General features: G+C 37.2%; 1 protein-coding gene across 1 annotated transcript; it reads left to right on the top strand.

Annotated features, from left to right (window-relative positions):
• Nucleotides 1-16,961: 16,961 nt before the first annotated feature.
• Nucleotides 16,962-17,894, top strand: LOC141601331 (uncharacterized). The gene has a single exon (XM_074421603.1). It carries the CDS (start codon nt 16,962-16,964, stop codon nt 17,892-17,894), a length of 933 nt encoding a protein of 310 aa, XP_074277704.1.
• Nucleotides 17,895-21,694: the final 3,800 nt, after the last annotated feature.

A 21,694-nucleotide genomic window follows, 5' to 3' on the forward strand; every position in this document is an offset into this window, starting at 1 on the left:
AACCAAACCGTACAATGCCCCCATTGTACCAAAACATGGAAAGGAAATGCAAACTGAAGGAGAAAGAGAGTAAATGCGGAAAACTCACAAGATTGCGCGAATAAGGGGACCTCCCCAAACCGACCATGAAATGGGAGGTTGCTAAGGGCCCGGAAAACCGTCTCAGGAAGCTAATCCAAGTCAATAGCACTCGATCAAGAGGAATAGTAGCTGATCGAGTGAACTAGGCATTCAAAAACTGCTCGATCGAAAGGTAACTAGGTCGATCGAGTGGTTCTCCTTTTGCAGGTGGTCGATCGAGTAGAGGAAATGCTCGATCGAATGGATTTGGCAGCAAAAGTGCTCGATCGAGTACAACAAGTACTCGATCGAGTGATCCACAAGCGTATTCTGCAAAATGCAATGAAAAACAGCCCGAATCGACAAAAACAAGCATACCGAGATAGTCTATGGTATAAAAACCATTTATTACAACTGAAATAAAATAAAAGCAAAATAAAATCGCTAGGGTTGCCTCCGGGTAGCGGTAGCTTCAGTCAGTCCCAGCTCGACCTTCTTTTTCTTCGAGCCTCTCTAATTAGTCACAATCAAAAAAAGCTCAAAGCGCAAAGAAAACTTTGTCAAAAAGCTGCGCATGTGCTACACAAAAGAGTAGGTAGCACCAAAGTGGAACAGAGAAGTAGGAAATAAAAATGTTTAACTTTTTAAGCCGCACATATTTCCTATGTGAGCTCCTAAATTTATCCACGAAATAAAGGAGCGGCGGAGCAATTGACGATAATATAGGGCTCCAATTCAGATAAACAATTTTATAATGATAAGGATGGTGAAAATTCGTTAAGTTGTAAGACCTACTAGGAAGGGGCAAAGCATTAGAATGCAAAGCATAAGTCAAACGAGGCAATTTACTATTTAAACAAACAATAATTAAATTATTGTTCACTACCTCAGGTTGATCGCTCTCAATGACGGAATCGTAGATAAAAGAATTTATTACCTCATCCGCGCTAGGAGTGATTACCGACTCAGCTACCTCTTTGTCACCCTCCTTAGTGGAATTCAGCCCAGTAAATCGCACCTCAAGTGCATCCAACTCGGCTTTGAATAGGGAGATTCACCGTATCCATTATCATCATCAAAATCGTCATCTAAATCAAACCCATATGACGAATCATAGCTCCCAATGGCCAACTCGGTCGATCGAGCAAAATAGTCACTCGATCGACCGATTTCCTCTCGAATTCCACTCGATCGAGCGGTGATATCACTCGATCGAGCAGTTTTCCTGGCAAATCACTCGATCGACCTATATAAGTCACTCGATCGAGTGATTCCTCCTGTACAGGGCTGAAATCTTCGCGTGGGGCAGTGAAATATGATAGGAACTCGTCGTCCGAATCATAGAAGTCATCCTCAGCATTGGACAACACGGTTTCTTCAGGGGAAAAACCGCTCTCAGCAAGGTATACCTCTTCTTCTTGCATCTCAGCTGCTAACTGAGCAACTACAGCCTCGAGCTCATGGAATCGAGCGTCCATATTTTTGTTGCACTCTTGCATTTGTGATACAAGCGTCGCCATTGAATATGTCCACTCCGCGATCTCTTCTATCTCCATCTCAGCTGCTAACTGAGCAACTGCAGACTCGAGCTTATCAATTCGCGAGAAGTATTGTTGCGCTTGGAATGCAAGTGTCTCCATCAAGGATTTCAGCTCCGCAATCTCTTCTTCTTGTATCTCAGGAGGATCTTGTTGCGGTGGCCATTGATAGGGTGGATGTGGCGGCACAACTACAGTGCATTGTGCTCGGCAGACCACATCTCCGCAGAGATCACCACTGTTCCATATTATGGGACATCGGTGACAGTCAAAGGTACTCAAGCCTTCCCTTTGATTGTCTTTCACCTAGAACTGTCTAGGTAGTACCTGTAAGGCCTATCAAAACAAAGACTCAAGGAAAAAGATCGGAAACGGCCTCAAGGGAAAAATCCCCGAGGCTAAAAAAAGAATAAAATTTAAACAAATAAATAAATAGATTGCCTCCCCAAGAACGGCGCCAAAATTTGATCTTTGTCGTTTCGTACCAAAAATACATACCTAAGTACAACTAACAGAAGTCAGCGGTAAGTAGGGTCGATCTCCACAGGGAGGCGGTGTACTATCTATTTGTCCGTTTATCTGTCTAAATGTCACAATGCTGGGGTTTGATTGATTTAACTAAACTAGAGATTAATGCAAAGGAAAATGAATAAGAGAATTAACAAGAAGAGAAGGGAAGTATGCTAAGAGTCGGTCCACCGTGGCAGCTATCGAGATCTTAAACTATTGGGAATACCGAGGTGATTAAACTATTGATAAGAAGAGCTATGGTCGTCACCTTTCGGTCCTTAAACCGCCCTAGAGCGTAAAAATGACTTAACTTTCGCCCTCACTGCAATACCCTATTGTAATTAAGCAAGCCTTCCCTTCCAATCTTTCGATCTAGGTCGGGGTTAACTAGATTTATGGTCTCCTGCATGCATTCATTCGACCGGATAACAATGAAATTGCCTAATACAATTCCTATCGCAAGTCTAACCTATTCAAGTCAGTTAAAACATCGCTACCACGGCTTCCCTAATCCTAACATACTACGGGGAATTAGTTACTCATGATAAAATAAACAAGAACAAGAATTAAAAGAGAATTAAACATTAAATTAAGAAATAAAAGGGAAGAAACGTTACTGAAATAATGATCCGGAATAAAAAGCAAAGTAACAGTGTATCGTTCCAAGAGAAAAGAGAGAGTCAGAGTGTCTCCGGATAAAAAGCATAACATAACTGACGACCTCACTCCTATTTATAAGAAATTAGGAGTTTAATTAAACCTAATGACGGAAAATAACTAAAAAGCCCAGCCCGTCAGCAAAATCCACTCGATCGAGTAACTAAATCACTCGATCGAGCAAAGGCATAAAAGGAACTGGTCGATCGAAAGGAAAAATAGTCGATCGAGTACTTATTCATCCTAAAACCACTCGATCGAGAAGAAGTGGCTCTCGATCGAGCAAATGGGCTCTCGATCGAATAGAAATACTTCTCGATCGAGCAAATGGGCTCTCGATCGAGCAATTCTCAGCGCGTAATTCCTGCTTCGCGCACTGAACTTCAAACGGCTGTCATTCCTTCGTTACTTGGACAAATAGGGCGTGGTTGGTGGAGTTGGAAAGCTAAGAGGATAAGCTTTCACCTCCAACTGGAATCACCTTAATAACTTTTGTAGAACTCGAGATATGGCTCTTACAAGCAGGAACTAGCAAATTGAAGAACTCTCTTGGCTCGCCTAACTTCCTTACTCCAATGCGCATCTCAAAATAGCACTTTCCAAGCTCCGACTCAACTCATCTCCTAAATGCATGCGTAGGGACATGTTTTAGGCTTGTTTTCACTCCTTTCGGGTTCATTCCTGCAAATAAGACAAAATAACCCAAAGTAGCATATTCGGGGCATTTCGTAGCATAGAACCACGATAAAAGCATAGAAATACGTGCATAAAATAGGCTAAAAAGACTATATAAAATGCACGTATCACGTGACCTGAACTTGAGAGGGAGGAGTATCCTTGCTAAGAAGAAGGACGGTGATGAGGTAGTAGGAGAAGTTGAAAACATGGAAAATAGTAACCCTAATGTCGTTCTTGCAGGACCAGATGTTGACGAGGTAGGCAAATCCAAAAAGATTCATGACATTGTAGGCATTCCAGAACTGGTCGTAGAGACGGACGAGGAGGGAGAAACTGAAGAGGAGATAGAGGAAAGTGATGAGGAGGAGGAATATGTGAAAGACAGTTTGGAACAGGGGATAGAAAACCCTGAACAAAATGAGGAAACAAAGACTGAGGAGATTGAAAACATTGAAGATGATAAGAAGGCAGAGAAAGATGATATGTTACAGATTCAAATTGAGGATGTTGAAGAAGAAGTAGAGTACTGGAAGCAGGCAGTAGTGTGTTTTATCCTAGGCGCTAACCCGCCATGGGAGATTGTGGAAGGTTTCATAAGGAGAATATGGACAAAGTTTAACATCGACAAAATTTCTTTCATGCCAAATGGGATATTCTTAGTTCGTTTCAAAACCTTGGAGATGAAAGACAAAGTCCTAAGTTCAGGGCACTACCTATTTGACAATAAACCCATGATTGTGAAGCCATGGGAGAAGGACAAGGAAATGAATAAGGAAAATGTGAAAACTGTGCCCGCGTGGATTAAGATACATAAACTGCCTCTCAAATTCTGGGGCAAAGGTCTTCCTAAGATCACTAATTTGGTAGTCAAGTATATGAAATGCGATTTGGCCACCGAGGAACGAACAAGATTAGGGTATGCAAGGGTTATGGTGGAGCTGCAAGTGGACCAACAGTTGCCAAAAAGTGTATCTGTGAAACCCTCATTTATTGCGGAAAAATAAACACGTAATTCTAGAATAAAACTGCATGGATATGTTTGTAATAGGTTCATTTGGGTAAAAACCTGTAATTTTTAAAACCTGAACCTGTTATAAAGATATCCAAATTGGAAGGTGTCAAACATACAAGGTCTAACTAGAAGTTTCACAACATAACCATCGCTAAAGTCGCGAATAGCAAATTATACAACCAAATGTAAAGAGGGAGACATATGTCCCTAAAATGTATGTGACATAAAAAGTGTTTAAGGGTCACAATAAAATAAGCCAATCTAGGTCCCAAGGTTACTTTGCTCGCTAGCTCGTCCATGTACCCCATATATGCATCACCTACCTGTCATTCGCATTTTATACAAATACGAAAGCCACAGTCAGTGGGGAGTAACTCCGAGTCCTCCCAGCCACGAAATGTCATAATTAATATAACATGTAAACATAAGAATATGAATACGAATCACACAATGCCTTAGCATATAGATGTTAGACAATCGTGCTTATCATGTGAACAACAATATAACCACACATAGTCCTAGCATGTGAATACTAGACCGACTCATACTACACTATCATGTGAATCACATAACATCCAGGAATCCAAACTCTATCAACCATAGCCGGCTTGCATCTCACCTTCTATGATTCATAGAATCATCAAACAAGAAAGGGCAATAAATCAAAGACAGGCATAAGTTCTTAGTCCCGTCAATAGTCACTCTGTAACTCGAGTCTATACCACGAGGTAGGGAAGGTAATCGAACCGGTATCTTGGCTCAGAGGTTCTATCAAAACATGGCCAAGACACAACACAACCCTAGCCTAAAATCACTTGAGACCTAGACATGCGGATACACACCACCGCACCCAAGACCCACAATTTTTCTAAAACAAAGTGAGTACCCTAAGGAGTCCACCAAAGGGTTGGCTAGTACTTAAGCTGACCACTTACTCTCAAAATAAGTAACGAGGTCATGCCCCAACTTGGATATAAACCCACCAAGTCACGAACACAGAGGCTATTAAGCAGTGAACATACACTCGCCAAAGACTATAATGACCTATCTATGATGAAGGCCGAAATACTCACCTAGGACCTAGTCCCAGCTAGTCCCAGCTTGAATACTTTAGCCCACACCACACAAGACAAGTAGGATACCCAATTAACCATAAGAGGGGCAAAGAGTCCAACTTACCAACATAAATGCTAACATTCTATCATGTAAAAGGCTATATAAATGTCTATTCAACAGATAATCCAACAATATCCTCAATATCAATAATAATCCAAACTACAGCTAACCGTTAATCTCATAATTCATGAGAACAAGCTAAAATGGCAACAAGAAAAGAAGACTCAAGTATAAGGCAACCAATTCATCCAACAACCAACATGTGAAATGATAATTACAAATATCAAGGCATAACATAAAACATCCAATCTCACCTCAAAGACAAACCCTCGACCCGAGTCCCGCGACGGGTCATCGGTCAAATCGAAGCTGACCGGTTTAAACCTAGCTTGACCAAACTCATTCAGTCAATCAGGCCCAGCTTAGAGTCTTGGCCTACTTTGGCCCAAATCACAAAATTTATCGCAATATTATTCTCATGCTATTTCCAATTTCTATCATGTGAAAAACGAAAGTAAAACATTATCAATCACCTAAACACTTAACAAACAACAAACACCACATCAACTACTAATGTGACATTAATTCGTCGAGTAACTCGGAATAGTTACCTTAAGCTAGAAAAAGGCAAGCAATAAACTTGAGAAAGCTTCTAAAACCCAAAATTACTCTTCATCTTCAACCACATATGAGTCACCTAAAATAATTATGTGAAGGGACGATATTAACGAATTATCGTTATATAAAATATGAGACGGAAATTAATTTAAATCAAAACATGTAAACATATTCATTAGCTACTGTCTTATGTTCATAAACCATTATGACCCTCCCTTTTGACAGGCATACCAAGAAAATTGTCACAACTTTTACGCCCTAGAAACAGTCCCATAAACCACCATTTTATCCGTCCCAAAATCGAGCCCAAACCACTGTCACGGCTCCCAAAACCGAGGCCAAAACAGCCCACACGACCTCCGTTTGATTGTCCAAAAAAACAACAAGGTCGCACAAAAATGATACCAAAACAGAGTTCAATCAATCCTAAACCAGTCCTAAACCGAGTCAAAACAGTCCCAAAAATGTCCCAAAGTACCTGCAAAGCGGACTCAAAAACAGTCCTAATTTACTGCACAATACAACAACTAAACAAGATCCCAAATAGCATCCCAAAACGATCCCTACATGTCAGTATACACCGTCTTAAATATACCACTTACTAGCTAGCATTCCAAATGATCCCTAGAGGTCAGTATACACCGTCTCAATCATCTCCACATATCAGTATACACCGTCTCAACTACACAACTGACTAATTAACATCCATAAGGATCCCTATATATAATTATACACCGTCTCAACTATACAACTGACTAATTAACATCCATAAGGATCCCTATATATAATTATACACCGTCTCAACTATAAAACAGACTAACAAATCTTCTACCGGCATCGCCTATTTTAGTACATACAACCGTCTTATAATAAATAAAGCTGAAAATATAAATGGGTTTGTAAAAATACATGACGAAAATGAATTTTACTTACAACGGATTGACAGAACGATGAAAGCAAAGACTATGGAACGAAAATCATTGATAACGGATGACAAACGGAGTGGCGGAATCAATTTAAAATTAAAAAAATTGAAACAGAACGAAAAAGAAGAAAAAGGAAGGGAGAAGAAGAAATGTTGCGTGAGAAATGAGGGAGCAAATTTGCACGCTTGCTATTTATTATACGTACGTTTCTTCATCGTTAAGTAATTTCACTCGTTTTAAAACCGTCTCGAGTTAAATTAAACCGGTTTTGATTCGTTTTGACGGAAAGTCAAATTATTCGTCAAACCCGATTTTCGAAAACGCTAAAGTTTTTAAACACGAGTTTACTAGAAAATTAAGTACCCATATGCCCTATATCCTAACTCATTTACCCAACGATCGTAAGAAATAGAAAATCCCATGTTTACGACTTTTCATCGAAATAACTTTTTATTAAAGAAAAGGTTCAAATATAGTTTAAATTACTTTTAAACATTTCCAAACTATCAAAAATAATTATATTACTTCAAAATAAAATAAAATTATATTTTATCGAATTATTATTATTTCAAATAAATTAATATTAAATTAAAGTTGATTTAAAATATTACTTTTAAAATATAATAACGGTCCAAATTTACGGGGTGTTACAATCACCCCATCTTTTAAAAAGTTTCGTCCTCGAAACTTGAAAGTATAAATAAAAGGTTATAAAAATAAAACTGAAATTGGAATCGGTAACCAAAACATTTAAAAGGTCACTTATCGTAAGAATCAAAATTCTTTCAAAAGTTTCAAATAAAATTTTCTGACAGAACCAGATTCTCATCAGAGGAACGGAAGTGTTCTCATTGCGCATTAAAGAACATCACATTCCAAATCCAAGATAAGGTCAAAGGCAAATCATTTGTATAAATCAAAAATCAAAATACTTTCAAAAACATTAATGAAGAGTTTTCAAAAGTATAAGTCTCATTCATGGAACGGAAATTGCCCTTGTCGTGCACACAAGAACGCTAACTTTCCAAGTCAGAGACAAATTTAAAACAAAAACTATTCGCCGACAAGCGTAGAACAAGTTATCAAACGTTTCCAATAACTAGTTCTATCATCCGATCAACGTCAAAATCAAAGAAAAAGGTAATCCACTCAAATTTTCTTTTGCGAAAGACAAAATAGAAATGAAGGTTTAACCTTTAAACTAAAAGGGAGTTAAATTCTGAAATATAATATTAAACTTTGACAAAGGCATCATGATTAGATCAAAGTGAATAGAAATTGGATAAAATTTACAAAAATCTCATGTTTAGCAACTCAAAACCATGATAAAGAAGTCTATACTCAAAGAACAATTAGAGAATTAAATCGAATTTTCATTTTTCCAAATCTTTACAAGTAGGGAAAATTTTGTAATAATAACATAAATTTTTAACAACGAACAAAAAATGGTAGCTTGAAATATTTAGAAATTGTGCGAAAAGAAAAGTAAGTTAGACATCATAGATACAAGTATGCTAAGAGAGTTCAAGCTTAACCAACAAAAGAGGTATGATGAACTTCCTAGGGATAAGAATTGAAGTCAAATTTACAAGGATGTCAAAGATAGAGTTTCACAAGATACGAGTGTCAAACTTAAAGGAGGAGCAAGATGAAGCGAGGAAATGAGGTATGAACAGTAACGCTTATGGTCAAGGATAAAAGGGAGATTAGACAACAAGGAAACGCCAGACACTCTTATCTCAAACAACAACATCACTCAAAACGGTTCCGAAAACTTCCTAACAACAAAACTCATAACCACATCACTCCCAAGGGTTTCCTCAATCTCTTATGTTACCTCAATCCTAATCTATTCCCTGAAACAAGGTACTCCACTATAAATGTGATCTCATCGCTCCAAAAACTCAAACATCCAGAAACAACTTTCACAAGCCTAAGGTCAAGGCTTCCAACAAAGCTATATTCGTATCCAACCAGAGACAACTATGGGTTCCTTAAAAAAAATAAACCTTCAATCAAGAATCCCAATACCAAGCTCTAAACTCCAAGAGAAGGTTCCTCAAATATTCCACAAGGTTCTCATTTCAAAACAAGGTAGTAACATACCAACCCCAAAATCTGAAAAATCAATAGGATCTCAAGTTTCTCTATCCTTTTACTTATCAAGGATTCCCAAAAGCGGAACTACACTCAGCTACACTCAGCTACGACATCATCCCATCATCTCAAGTACTCAATGCGACCTCAAGGTCTATACAACTATAGGGTTAACAAATTCTTCTCAATACTAAGTCTCTCTCAACTCAAGAACTCTCAATAGCCACCTAATACCAAATCACATCACCAATCCATTATGGTCATCAACATCCCAAGGAGTATTCTTTCAAATTTGACATCCTAAAACTTACTTACCATCAAATTCCCAAGAAACAAGGTCTTAATTGTAACAACACTTTATCATCTCAAAGTTCATAAAACCATAAATTGAAACTATGTTCTTTAACCTAACAATTGGTGTCAACCATACCCCTTTCTAGTTATTAAAACAAGTGCTAAAACTTCCAAATAATGTAGCTTACTCTCACTCTCATACCATACCTCAAGTAGTAATCAATATCACTTACTAAAACCAACTAATAATCCCACCATTAGCTTTTCTCATATGGTCATACACATTATCAAACTCTCATGTCCAAAGTGATTATGAAAGCCAATCACAACTCGACTTACTTAGTCAATCCCATATCCTCAAACCCACCATTTAGTTTCATCCCTTTTAAGTCAAGTACTAAGCACTAGTATCCCAAACATAAACAACAATGCCATGTTCCATAACCTTAGTAACGAATGCAACTCACACTTGACACACAAAATCCACCAATCCAACGTACTCACTTTATCAAGGATCTAGGTATAAGAATCACTAAGTATGTCTCATCAACTTACCTAAGTCTTTCTAACATCACGACTTCTCAAAGCCAGGGTTAAGGGTCAACATTCCTCACAAGAAAGAGTACTATCAAATGGCGTTAAGGGAGGATAAACAAGGAACAAAGAACAAGTTAGGAGTACAAGAGTAGCTTTTAAAGTAAAACAGAAGGGAGTTTAGAAGGAGGATAAGCACCAAGAGATTAAGAATAAGGCGAGATACAAAAAGAACGAGAAACATCTTCAAGGAAGTAGAAGCATTCTTCAAAGGTTGAACAATCTTCAATCCTCAGCAATAGGCACTAAATCTTGATCTTCTTAAAATATAAGTGTCCTTTCAATGGAACGGAGATACTCTTGGCGATCACTTAAGAACATCAATATTCCAATTCAAAGACATAAATATACATTTTTACACCAACAAATGATAAAACTAATTATCATACGTCTCCAATAACAAGCTTTAACACTAATTGACGTTAAAACCAGTGAAAAACATTAAAATATTTTCAAAACCTTTAGTTCAAAATTTTTTTTTATAATAAGGGTAATAACTCCATTAGCTATAGATAAGCTCACGGTCATTGATCCAAGAACACAACAATTATTAAATGACAATCAACAAACAGGTTAGTACCTAACAAAGAGCAAACACAAAGAGACTACAACATAAGGTCCTAAGTCTACCCATCTTACCCATCTCTCAAGTTTATTTTTCCGCAATAAATGAGGGTTTCACAGTTGGTATCAGAGCATATTTGGCTTTCGTATTTGTATAAAATGCGAATGACAGGTAGGTGATGCATATATGGGGTACATGGACGAGCTAGCGAGCAAAGTAACCTTGGGACCTAGATTGGCTTATTTTATTGTGACCCTTAAACACTTTTTATGTCACATACATTTTAGGGACATATGTCTCCCTCTGTACATTTGGTTGTATAATTTGCTATTCGCGACTTTAGCGATGGTTATGTTGTGAAACTTCTAGTTAGACCTTGTATGTTTGACACCTTCCAATTTGGATATCTTTATAATAGGTTCAGTTTTAAAAATTACAGGTTTTTACCCAAATGAACCTATTACAAACATATCCATGCAGTTTTATTCTAGAATTAAATGTTTATTTTTCCGCAATAAATGAGGGTTTCACAGTTGGTATCAGAGATTAATATGAATAAAACATAAGAATATGAATACGAATCACACAATGCCTTAGCATATAGATTCTAGACAATCGTGCTTATCATGTGAACAACAATATAACCACACATAGTCCTAGCATGTGAATACTAGACCGACTCATACTACACTATCATGTGAATCACATAACATCCAGGAATTCAAACTCTATCAACCATAGCCGGCTTGCATCTCACCTTCTATGATTCATAGAATCATCAAACAAGAAAGGGCAATATATCAAAGACAGGCATAAGTTCTTAGTCCCGTCAATAGTCACTCTGTAACTCGAGTCTATACCACGAGGTAGGGAAGGTAATCGAACCGGTATCTTGGCTCAGAGGTTCTATCAAAACATGGCCAAGACACAACACAACCCTAGCCTAAAATCTGCGCAGACCTAGACATGCGGATACATACCACCGCACCCAAGACCCACAATTTTTCTAAAACAAAGTGAGTACCCTAAGGAGTCCACCAAAGGGTTGGCTAGTACTTAAGCTGACCACTTACTCTGAAAATAAGTAACGAGGTCATGCCCCAACTTGGATATAAACCCACCAAGTCAGGAACACAGAGGCTATTAAGCAGTGAACATACACTCGTCAAAGACTATAATGACCTATCTATGATGAAGGCCGAAATACTCACCTAGGACCTAGTCCCAGCTAGTCCCAGCTTGAATACTTTAGCCCACACCACACAAGACAAGTAGGATACCCAATTAACCATAAGAGGGGCAAAGAGTCCAACTTACCAACATAAATGCTAATATTCTATCATGTGAAAGGCTATATAAATGTCTATTCAGCAGACAATCCAACAATATCCTCAATATCAATAATAATCCAAACTCCAGCTAACCATTAATCTCATAATTCATGAGAACAAGCTAAAATGGCAACAAGACAAGAAGACTCAAGTATAAGGCAACCAATTCATCCAACAACCAACATGTGAATTGATAATTACAAATATCAAGGCATAACATAAAACATCCAATCTCACCTCAAAGACAAACCCTCGACCCGAGTCCCGCGACAAATCGAGGCTGACCGGTTTAAACCTAGCTTGACCAAACTCGTTCGGTCAATCAGGCCCAGCTCAGAGTCTTGGCCTACTTTGGCCCAAATCACAAAATTTATCACAATATTATTCTCGTGCTATTTCCAATTTCTATCATGTGAAAAACGAAAGTAAAACATTATCAATCACCTAAACACTTAACAAACAACAAACACCACATCAACTACTAATGTGACATTAATTCGTCGAGTAACTCGGAATAGTTACCTTAAGCTAGAAAAAGGCAAGAAATAAACTTGAGAAAGCTTCTAAAACCCAAAATTACTCTTCATCATCAACCACATATGAGTCACCTAAAATAATTATGTGAAGGGACGATATTAACGAATTATCGTTATATAAAATATGAGACGGAAATTAATTTAAATCAAAACATGTAAACATATTCATTAGCTACTGTCTTATGTTCATAAACCATTATGACCCTCCCTTTTGACAAGCATACCAAGAAAATTGTCACAACTTTTACGCCATAGAAACAGTCCCATAAAGCACCATTTTATCCGTCCTAAAACTGAGCCCAAACCAGCCTGTCACGGCTCCCAAAACCGAGGCCAAAACAGCCCACACGGCCTCCGTTTCGACTGTCCCAAAACAGTCTGAAGGCTGCACAAAAATGATACCAAAACAGAGTTAATCAATCCTAAACCAGTCCTAAACCGAGTCAAAACAGTCCCAAAAATGTCACAAAGTACCTGCAAAGCGGACTCAAAAACAGTCCTAATTTACTGCACAATACCACAACTAAACAAGATCCCAAATAGCATCCCAAAACGATCCCTACATGTCAGTATACACCGTCTTAAATATACCACTTACTAGCTAGCATTCCAAATGATCCGTAGAGGTCAGTATACACCGTCTCAATCATCTCCACATATCAGTATACACCGTCTCAACTATACAACTGACTAATTAACATCCATAAGGATCCCTATATATAATTATACACCGTCTCAACTATACAACTGACTAATTAACATCCATAAGGATCCCTATATATAATTATACACCGTCTCAACTATAAAACAGACTAACAAATCTTCTACCAGACCGCCTATTTTAGTACATACAACCGTCTTATAATAAATAAAGCTGAAAATATAAATGGGTTTGTAAAAATACATGACGAAAATGAATTTTACTTACAACGGATTGACAGGAACGATGAAAGCAGACTATGGAACGAAAATCATTGATAACGGATGACAAACGGAGTGGCAGAATCAATTTAAAATTAAAAAAAAATGAAAAGAACGAAAAAGAAGAAAAAGGAAAGGAGAAGAAGAAATGTTGCGTGAGAAATGAGGGAGCAGCCTGCCTGCCTGCTATTTATTATACGTACGTTTCTTCATCGTTAAGTAATTTCACTCTTTTTTAAAACCGTCTCGAGTTAAATTAAACCGGTTTTGATTCGTTTTGACGGAAAGTCAAATTATTCGTCAAACCCGATTTTCGAAAACGCTAAAGTTTTTAAACACGAGTTTACTAGAAAATTAAGTACCCATATGCCCTATATCCTAACTCATTTACCCAACGATCGTAAGAAATAGAAAATCCCATGTTTACGACTTTTCATCGAAATAACCTTTTATTAAAGAAAAGGTTCAAATATAGTTTAAATTACTTTTAAACATTTCCAAACTATCAAAAATAATTATATTACTTCAAAATAAAATAAAATTATATTTTATCGAATTATTATTATTTCAAATAAATTAATATTAAATTAAAGTTGATTTAAAATATTACTTTTAAAATATAATAACGGTCTAAATTTACGGGGTGTTACAATATCGTTTAAAGATGAAAATGGAGAAGTGGTTCAGGTGGAAATCGAGTATGAATGGAAACCTGTAACATGTAAGAAATGCCAAGGAATGGGTCATGAAGTGGAGAACTGTAGGAAGGGGGAACCTAAGAAGCCAAGCCAACAACCTATTAAGAAGGTATGGAGACCAGTACAGAAGGTGACTACCCCTGCTAAGGCTCCTGTACCAGCTGTCCAGGAAACTACTCCTGTGGATGGGAGAGCTGTGGTGGGTTTCCATACTCCTATAAAGAGGCTGGTTAAGATGCATAACAATGAGAGGCCAAAGGAGTGATATAGCAATGAGACTTTTGGAGCTTACTCCTATAACGAGGTTGCTGCCTCTCCTCCTAAAAGGATCAGTGCTGAAATGGGTAATGCTTCAAACACTATTTTATCTAATGGATAGGATAGGTTTTTGGAACATTAGAGGGATGAATAGAGTAGGAAAACAAAGAGAAATTAATACTTTTTTGCAAGCTAATAATATAGGTTTATTTGGTTTACTTGAAACTAAAATAAAGAATAAGGCCTTTCACAAGGCTTCTAGTAGTTTTTCTAATTGGTGCATCACTACTAATTCTGGATATCATTCTGGAGGACGCATTTGGATAATTTGGAAGCCAAGTTGTTTTAGGGTAAATGTGCTGGAATATAATGCTCAATATGTACACATGAAAGTTGATTCTTTTGTAGATAGGAGGAGTTTCTGGTTAACCATGGTGTATGCCTTCAATGGACAACATGAGAGAGAGCCTCTGTGGGATAACTTGAGGAAGAATGCAAATTTGGTAACTGGGCCATGGGCAATTGCAGGAGATTTCAACTGTGTGCTGAATGTTTCAGAGAGAGTGGGGGGTAATACTCCAGCTGGTGAAATGGAACCTTTTAGAAGATGTGTTGCTGATTGTGGGGTAGTGGATGTTGCTGCAGTAGGGGCCTTGTATACCTGGAACAATAAGCAGAAACCTGAGGAACGAATATATAGTAGAATTGATAGATTCTTGGTCAATCAAGATTGGTGTGACTCTTTTACTGATATATATGCATACTTCATGCCTGAGGGTTTGATGGATCATACACCATGCCTGTTAAAGAGGACCAATCAAAGTCAGGGTAAAAGAAGTTTCAAATATTATAACATGTGGGGTGGTTCAGCGAAGTTTATTCCTTTGGTGAGGGAGAATTGGGATGCTGGCTTCACTGGTACACCTATGTTCAGATTGGCAAAAAATCTGAAGAGTATGAAAGCTGTTCTTAAGGAGTTGAATAAGGAGTGTTTCGGTGATATTGAAAATGCAGCTGCTATTCTCCAGAAACAGGTGGAGGGGTTGCAGGAAGGGATTAACAGGGATCCTACTAATGTGCAAAAAATCACTGAGGAATATGAAGCCTCTCTTAAATTGCAGGAGTTAGCTAAGGCCAGGGAAAGTTTTCTTTCTCAAAAGTCTAAGCAACAATGGATTAAGGATGGGGATGCTAACAGTTCATATTTTCATGGTATGCTGAAAAAGAGGAGGAATATGAATAAGGTTGCAATGGTTGAGGACATGAATGGCAAGGTGTGTGATACTCAGGAGCAAATTCAGAAGGCTTTTATTGACTACTATCAACTTCTGCTAGGATCAAGTAAAGAAACTAAGAAGATCCATAGGAGAATCATTGCTCAAGGACCTGTATGTAATGCTGATCACTGGCATAGCCTAAGGAAGCCTGTAACTGGGGAGGAGATTAAGGAGGCTCTATTTAGTATTCCTGACATTAAGTCACCAGGGCCAGATGGATACACAAGCAAGTTTTTTAAAGACGCTTGGGGGGAGATAAGAGGGGATGTTATAAGAGCAGTTAAAGATTTTTTCCAAAGTAGGCAACTCCTCAAATAGTTTAACTCCACGAATGTTACACTTATTCCCAAGTGTGATAGGCCAAAGAGTGTGCTCCAATTTCGGCCAATTGCTTGTTGTAATGTTGTGTACAAGGTCATATCAAAATTGCTATGTTCCAGGTTAGCTGAAGTGTTACCACATATTGTTGGACAGAACCAGGGAGCGTTTATACAGCAGAGAAGCATCCAGGAGAACATACTAATCTGCCAAGATCTGATCAGGTTATATGAAAGGCCTCATGCTTCTGCAAGGTGTATGTTCAAAATAGACCTGCAGAAGGCATATGATACAGTAGAGTGGCGTTTTGTTGAGAATCTTTTGGAAGAGCTACATTTCCCTCCTGAATTCAAAGCTATGATACTACAATACATAACTACAACTACCTTCTCACTCTCTATAAATGGTGAAATGTTTGGTTACTTCCAGGGGAAGAGGGGCTTAAGACAGGGGGATCCTCTCCCCCCCTTGATATTCACTTTGTGTATGGAGTATCTGACTCGTACCTTGCAATATGCCTCATCAAAGTATGAATTTAAATTCCATCCTATGTGCAAGAAACAAAGGCTTACTAGTCTTATGTTTGCTGATGATGTCATGCTCTTCAGTAAAGGGGATGCCAATTCTATGATGCTGTTGTTACAGTCATTTGCTACTTTTTCTAATGCTTCTGGACTGCAAGTTAGTGCCTCAAAATCTAGTGCCTATTTCATAAATATACCAGAGCAATTAAAGTCTGAGATACTGCAGATATCTGGATTCAGTGAAGGGAGCATCCCATTCAAATACCTTCGTATGCCAATCCAGACTACAAGACTCAAAAAGCAAGATTGTGAGTGTCTTGTGGATAAAATATGTGCTTGGATACATGGGTATGGGGCAAGAAAATTCTCCTATGCATGAAGGTTAGTAATAGCCAAGAGTGTGCTTAATTCCCTACATTCCTACTGGGCATCTATGTTTGTCATCCCCAAAGGAATCATCAAAAACATTGAAGCAGTTTGTAGAAACTTCCTCTGGGATAACTCAACAGATTATAGGAGGATTCCTCTTGTGGGATGGGACACTATTTGTAGACCTAAAGATGAAGGTGGTTTGGGGCTCAAGGATCAGGAATCTTGGAATAAGGCAATGGTAGGAAGACTGGTGGACTGGGTAGCTACGCAAAGAGACTCAATTTGGGTTCACTGGGTGCAAAGTAATTATCTTAAGGGTCAGGAGTGGATGGAATACAAGCCTAGTTCGAGCTTAAGTTGGGTATGGAGGAGAATCTGTAAGGTTAAGGACGATATGAGGACTGGTTATGTTAATGGGCAGTGGAATGTTCAACCAGGAGGCTTTACTCCAGCTGGTTGTTATGCCTGGTTCAGAGGAACAAGGCCAAGAGTTCAATGGGATAAGGAAGTATGGAATGGGTGGGCAGTTCCCAAGCATCAATTCTTGGGTTGGCTGGTTGCTCACGAGGCCTTGAATACAGCTGCTAGATTAGTCAGTTTTGGGGTGGATATTGAGGACAAATGTTATCTGTGTAGTCTAGCTTCTGAAAATATTGAGCACTTGTTTTGTGATTGCCTTTACAATAGAAGAATTGTACGGGAGCTGAACAGGAAAACTACTTGGGTGTTTCCTGTCAGGGATATGATGGACTGGTGCAGGTGTAGAACAGGTACGTTACTTCAGAGAGGAATACAAAATGCTATGGTGATGAGCCTCTTGTACCAGATATGGCAACAGAGAAATGGAAGCAGGAATGGGATGGTTCTGATTAGACCAGAAATTGTGGCAGGTACAATATTGGAGGATATGAGGTCAAGAGTTCGAACCCGAGGAAAAACAATGATGACTCTTGCAGAACGAGATTGGCTTGTTAGAATGCGTCTTATAGAATGATATCTTGTGTATGATCACCATAATGTAATTATCTTTTTCATATTTATATAATTCTCACATTTCACCAAAAAAAAAATATCGATCTTTTTCTTTATAAATTTTATCCGGAATTTTTGGGCAATTTTTCTGACATTTTGGTTTTCATGGGAGTGTTCCAGAATACTAAAAATTTTTGTTTCAATTTTTTGGGTAATTTTTCAATTATTTTGAATTTTTACTTAAATATTATGATTTTACCGATTAAATTAGCAAAATATCACCAAATCAATATAATTATTTATCATAAAATTAGTGAGGACTAATTTTGAGGTTCAAAACAGTTTGGACAATTAGTTTGGACTTAAATGAGATTTAAGAGTTGACTATTGATTTTTACATGTTAAAAATCGATTAAATCCACAAAAACCGAGATGGATACCAATGATTGATAGATAGGACGATTTTGGCATCATATTACAGCATTTTAAGCATATTTATTTAAGTTGAATGAATGATTGTCATTTATTTAAAGTATTTATCTTGTTGTACCTAGTATGGCCTAGTTAATTTTAATTGTTATTACCCGAAATAAATGGGAATATCGATTTGTTTGTAATTAAATACGATCTCGTATCGTCGGTTTGTAATTAATTAATAGTTTTATTTATTTTGTTAATTAATGTATAATAGGAATAGCTATGTAATTTAATTGTAATAGTTATTTTACCGGTGTTTCCAAAAGACGGATTACATCAAGACGGAGTCTATTTTTGGATGGTGTTCCAAATCCCACAAGGGAGAGCCACTTTTAGAATGAAGAGACAAGGGACCAAGGAGTTGGTTTCCGAAATGTAATAGACTAGTTTTTATTAACTAGATGGCCATACTAGGATTTATTCATATGCTTACATGTTTGCTTGTTTTATTTTCGCACATGCCAAAATAGCCATTCACATGCATTTTATTTTCACGGTTGTCAATTCAAGTCATTTACATTCACCGAATTAATTCACTTATAAGGAATTTATGACTAAATTGACAAGATCTCTCACATGATTAAAATTGAGATTAGCCTTACCAATTAGTAACACCTATGAATCTCTTGTTCATTAGAGCCACGCTCGCCCAAGCGGGGTGTTCCCTTTTTACCTTGGGTAAGTAGGGTGGTAAACGGTTATCACACGCTAAAATTGGTTGGACTCAACGGGATATAAGACGGTCTTGTGTTCCGGGGCTAGTAGATGAATTTGAGGAAATTCGTCGACCAAGAGTTCTAGAGGTAGAATTAGTCAACGTGACTTACCGAATTTACGCAATTATGGGATGTTTCGCCCAAGCGATGCTCATTTTTGTTTAATATTTGGGTCTTGGAATCATTATAATAATTTAGTGGGAGGTCATTATATAATTGCTAAAACTTGTTGAACATGTTTTTCACAAGTATTTTTAAAACATTGAATGTTAATTTTTCCTATTTTTCGTTCATTCTCATAAATGTGTGACATCGCGCACTTCATCATCCTTTCTCTATTTATTGTTATACTAATTTCTTTCTTTCATAGGAAGCAGTTTCTTTGAAGGAATTCGGTAGCAATGATTCGTAACATGATTTACTAATTCACCTATATAAACTTACAACAATTATTGCGATTGTTATACAACTTAACATCCATACATATTTAAAAGGGGTTTTCATCTTGAAAACTCTTATTACGAGTTTAAAAGGGAGTCACATTTTATCAAGAGAGTCTTGATTTCGGAAGTGACACCTCCGTCATGAAGATGACATATTAGTTTTTAATTATTCAATAGTAATTCAAAAGTTTGCGAAAAGAGTTTTCAAAAACACAAATAATACTCCAATATAATACCGTCAAATGGCTCAATTCGAGAAAAGCCAAATCGATTGTTTATGCGCTAATGAGTTTAGGCATGTGATAACAATTGAACGGTTAGGAAGTCCAATTTTGCAAGAAGTTGAGATTTTGCCACATGTTTTCACTCACTTTATAGTAATTCACTCTTACTAAGTGTATAAAATATCACAAATGACATGAAGAAAGGTCTTCATGAGATTCATTTTTGCTTGATTGAAGCAAAGAGGAATGTGAAAGTGAGTGGGAGTTAAGAAGAATCAACCCTAGATGTATGCGATAGAGCAAAAGTTGAAAGAGACATCTACCAAATGGATAGGCTAGTTCCACTATCTTGGTATGAGATATCAAGTATGTGTCATTTCTTTGTAAAGAAGTTTACATGAATTGATAAAACGTAAGACGTCTAGCATAGGACATTTTTGTGTCGAAATGGTGCTAGAGTAGCAATGATTTCGATAGGGACAAATGTACCTAAATTTGGTTTTAAAAGAATGTAATCATCTATGTTTATACATAGAAGGCATCACATGTGATTTAAAACAAAATGTTGTACCTACTCCTATGATGACTTGGTGGTTGGTTTATACCACTCAAGTTAGAGGAATTTTACACTCTTCACGAAAACTAAATATTATACTATCTTGTAGATTTTAATGTCTGTAATTCGGTGAACCCAAATTGATCAAACCTCAAGTAAATTCGTTTACACGAATAAACGATAAGCACATCGAACAACCATTTGATTGTGAGTCTTATGGTATGTGCGCATGTATTATGTTTTCTTTTGTAGAAAAGAAACACAAATAGTGAGGTGATTGACCATATACATACGGATGTGTAAGACCGGTAGTTGGTAATATACATACTTGGTTACTTTTACCGTAATGTTAAGTAGATATGAAAACCTCATATCTATTTAATAAGACATAAAAGTAATTTTTGAAACATGGAATATTTTCAAAATGAAGTAGTAAACAAAAAGCACTTCAAGATCAAGATGTTGATCGGAAGTTTCAAAGTAATGACTTTGAAGATCAAATGGGTAATATCAAGTAATGATCCTGATAATCACTAAGAAGATTGTGAACCAGTTCACATAATACCTTCTCCTTGGGACACCATAGAGTATGGTGTAGTCAAGTATATAAACTAAACTTTATGTGATATAGTTTGAGGTTTTTTCGCAATTTTTGTAAGCTATTATTCTCACTAAAAGTTTAAAACCCAACTATAATAACCTAAATGACTCCATACGAGATATGGATAGGGAGAGTCCTTAACTTGTCTTTTAAACATTTGGGATCATAAATGTTTATGTTCAGAACCAATTTGTGTATTTTTTAGGGTTATCCAAAATTGAACCACTTGGTTTTTACTCCTCCAAAACGAGAATAAAGAGTTTGTGGCTCATAATGTTGTCTTTCCAGAAAGATTTTCATTTTCTGGAAGACAGAGTGGGAGAAATTTTGAACTTGCGGAAGTCCAAGACCCACAAACTGAGTACAATGCAAGAAGACGTTATTTATTGAGGCTCAGTGGTGAGTACAATGCAAGAAGACGTTCTTTATTGTGGCTCAGTTGTTAAAAGGAGAAAAGTAACGAATCTTAAACCCTCATCAAAGGCTTTTCTATAGTATGAACTCTATGTGATGGCGTGTCACCATGCAATTCGAATTGATCTCCTTGCACATGATGCTATAAGGAAGGAAACACGAGATGTTTTCAAGACTTTATTTAAGGTGAATACTTTGGTTGGTTACCTTGATCTTGTCGTAAAGGTTACATAAGATGTTTAAAATGTGCGCTTGTTATAGAGAGTTTATGACAACCCAAATGCCTTTATCAATTCGTATGTTCTTAGCAATATAGGTTCTCATGAGGATGAGATTCGGCAAATAAATAATGAAACTTTCTTCTTGGGAGAAGTTTGTTGATGTTGTCAAT

The sequence above is a fragment of the Silene latifolia genome, chromosome 9 (genome assembly GCF_048544455.1).
Source record: "Silene latifolia isolate original U9 population chromosome 9, ASM4854445v1, whole genome shotgun sequence".
NCBI classification, from domain to species: domain Eukaryota; kingdom Viridiplantae; phylum Streptophyta; class Magnoliopsida; order Caryophyllales; family Caryophyllaceae; genus Silene; species Silene latifolia.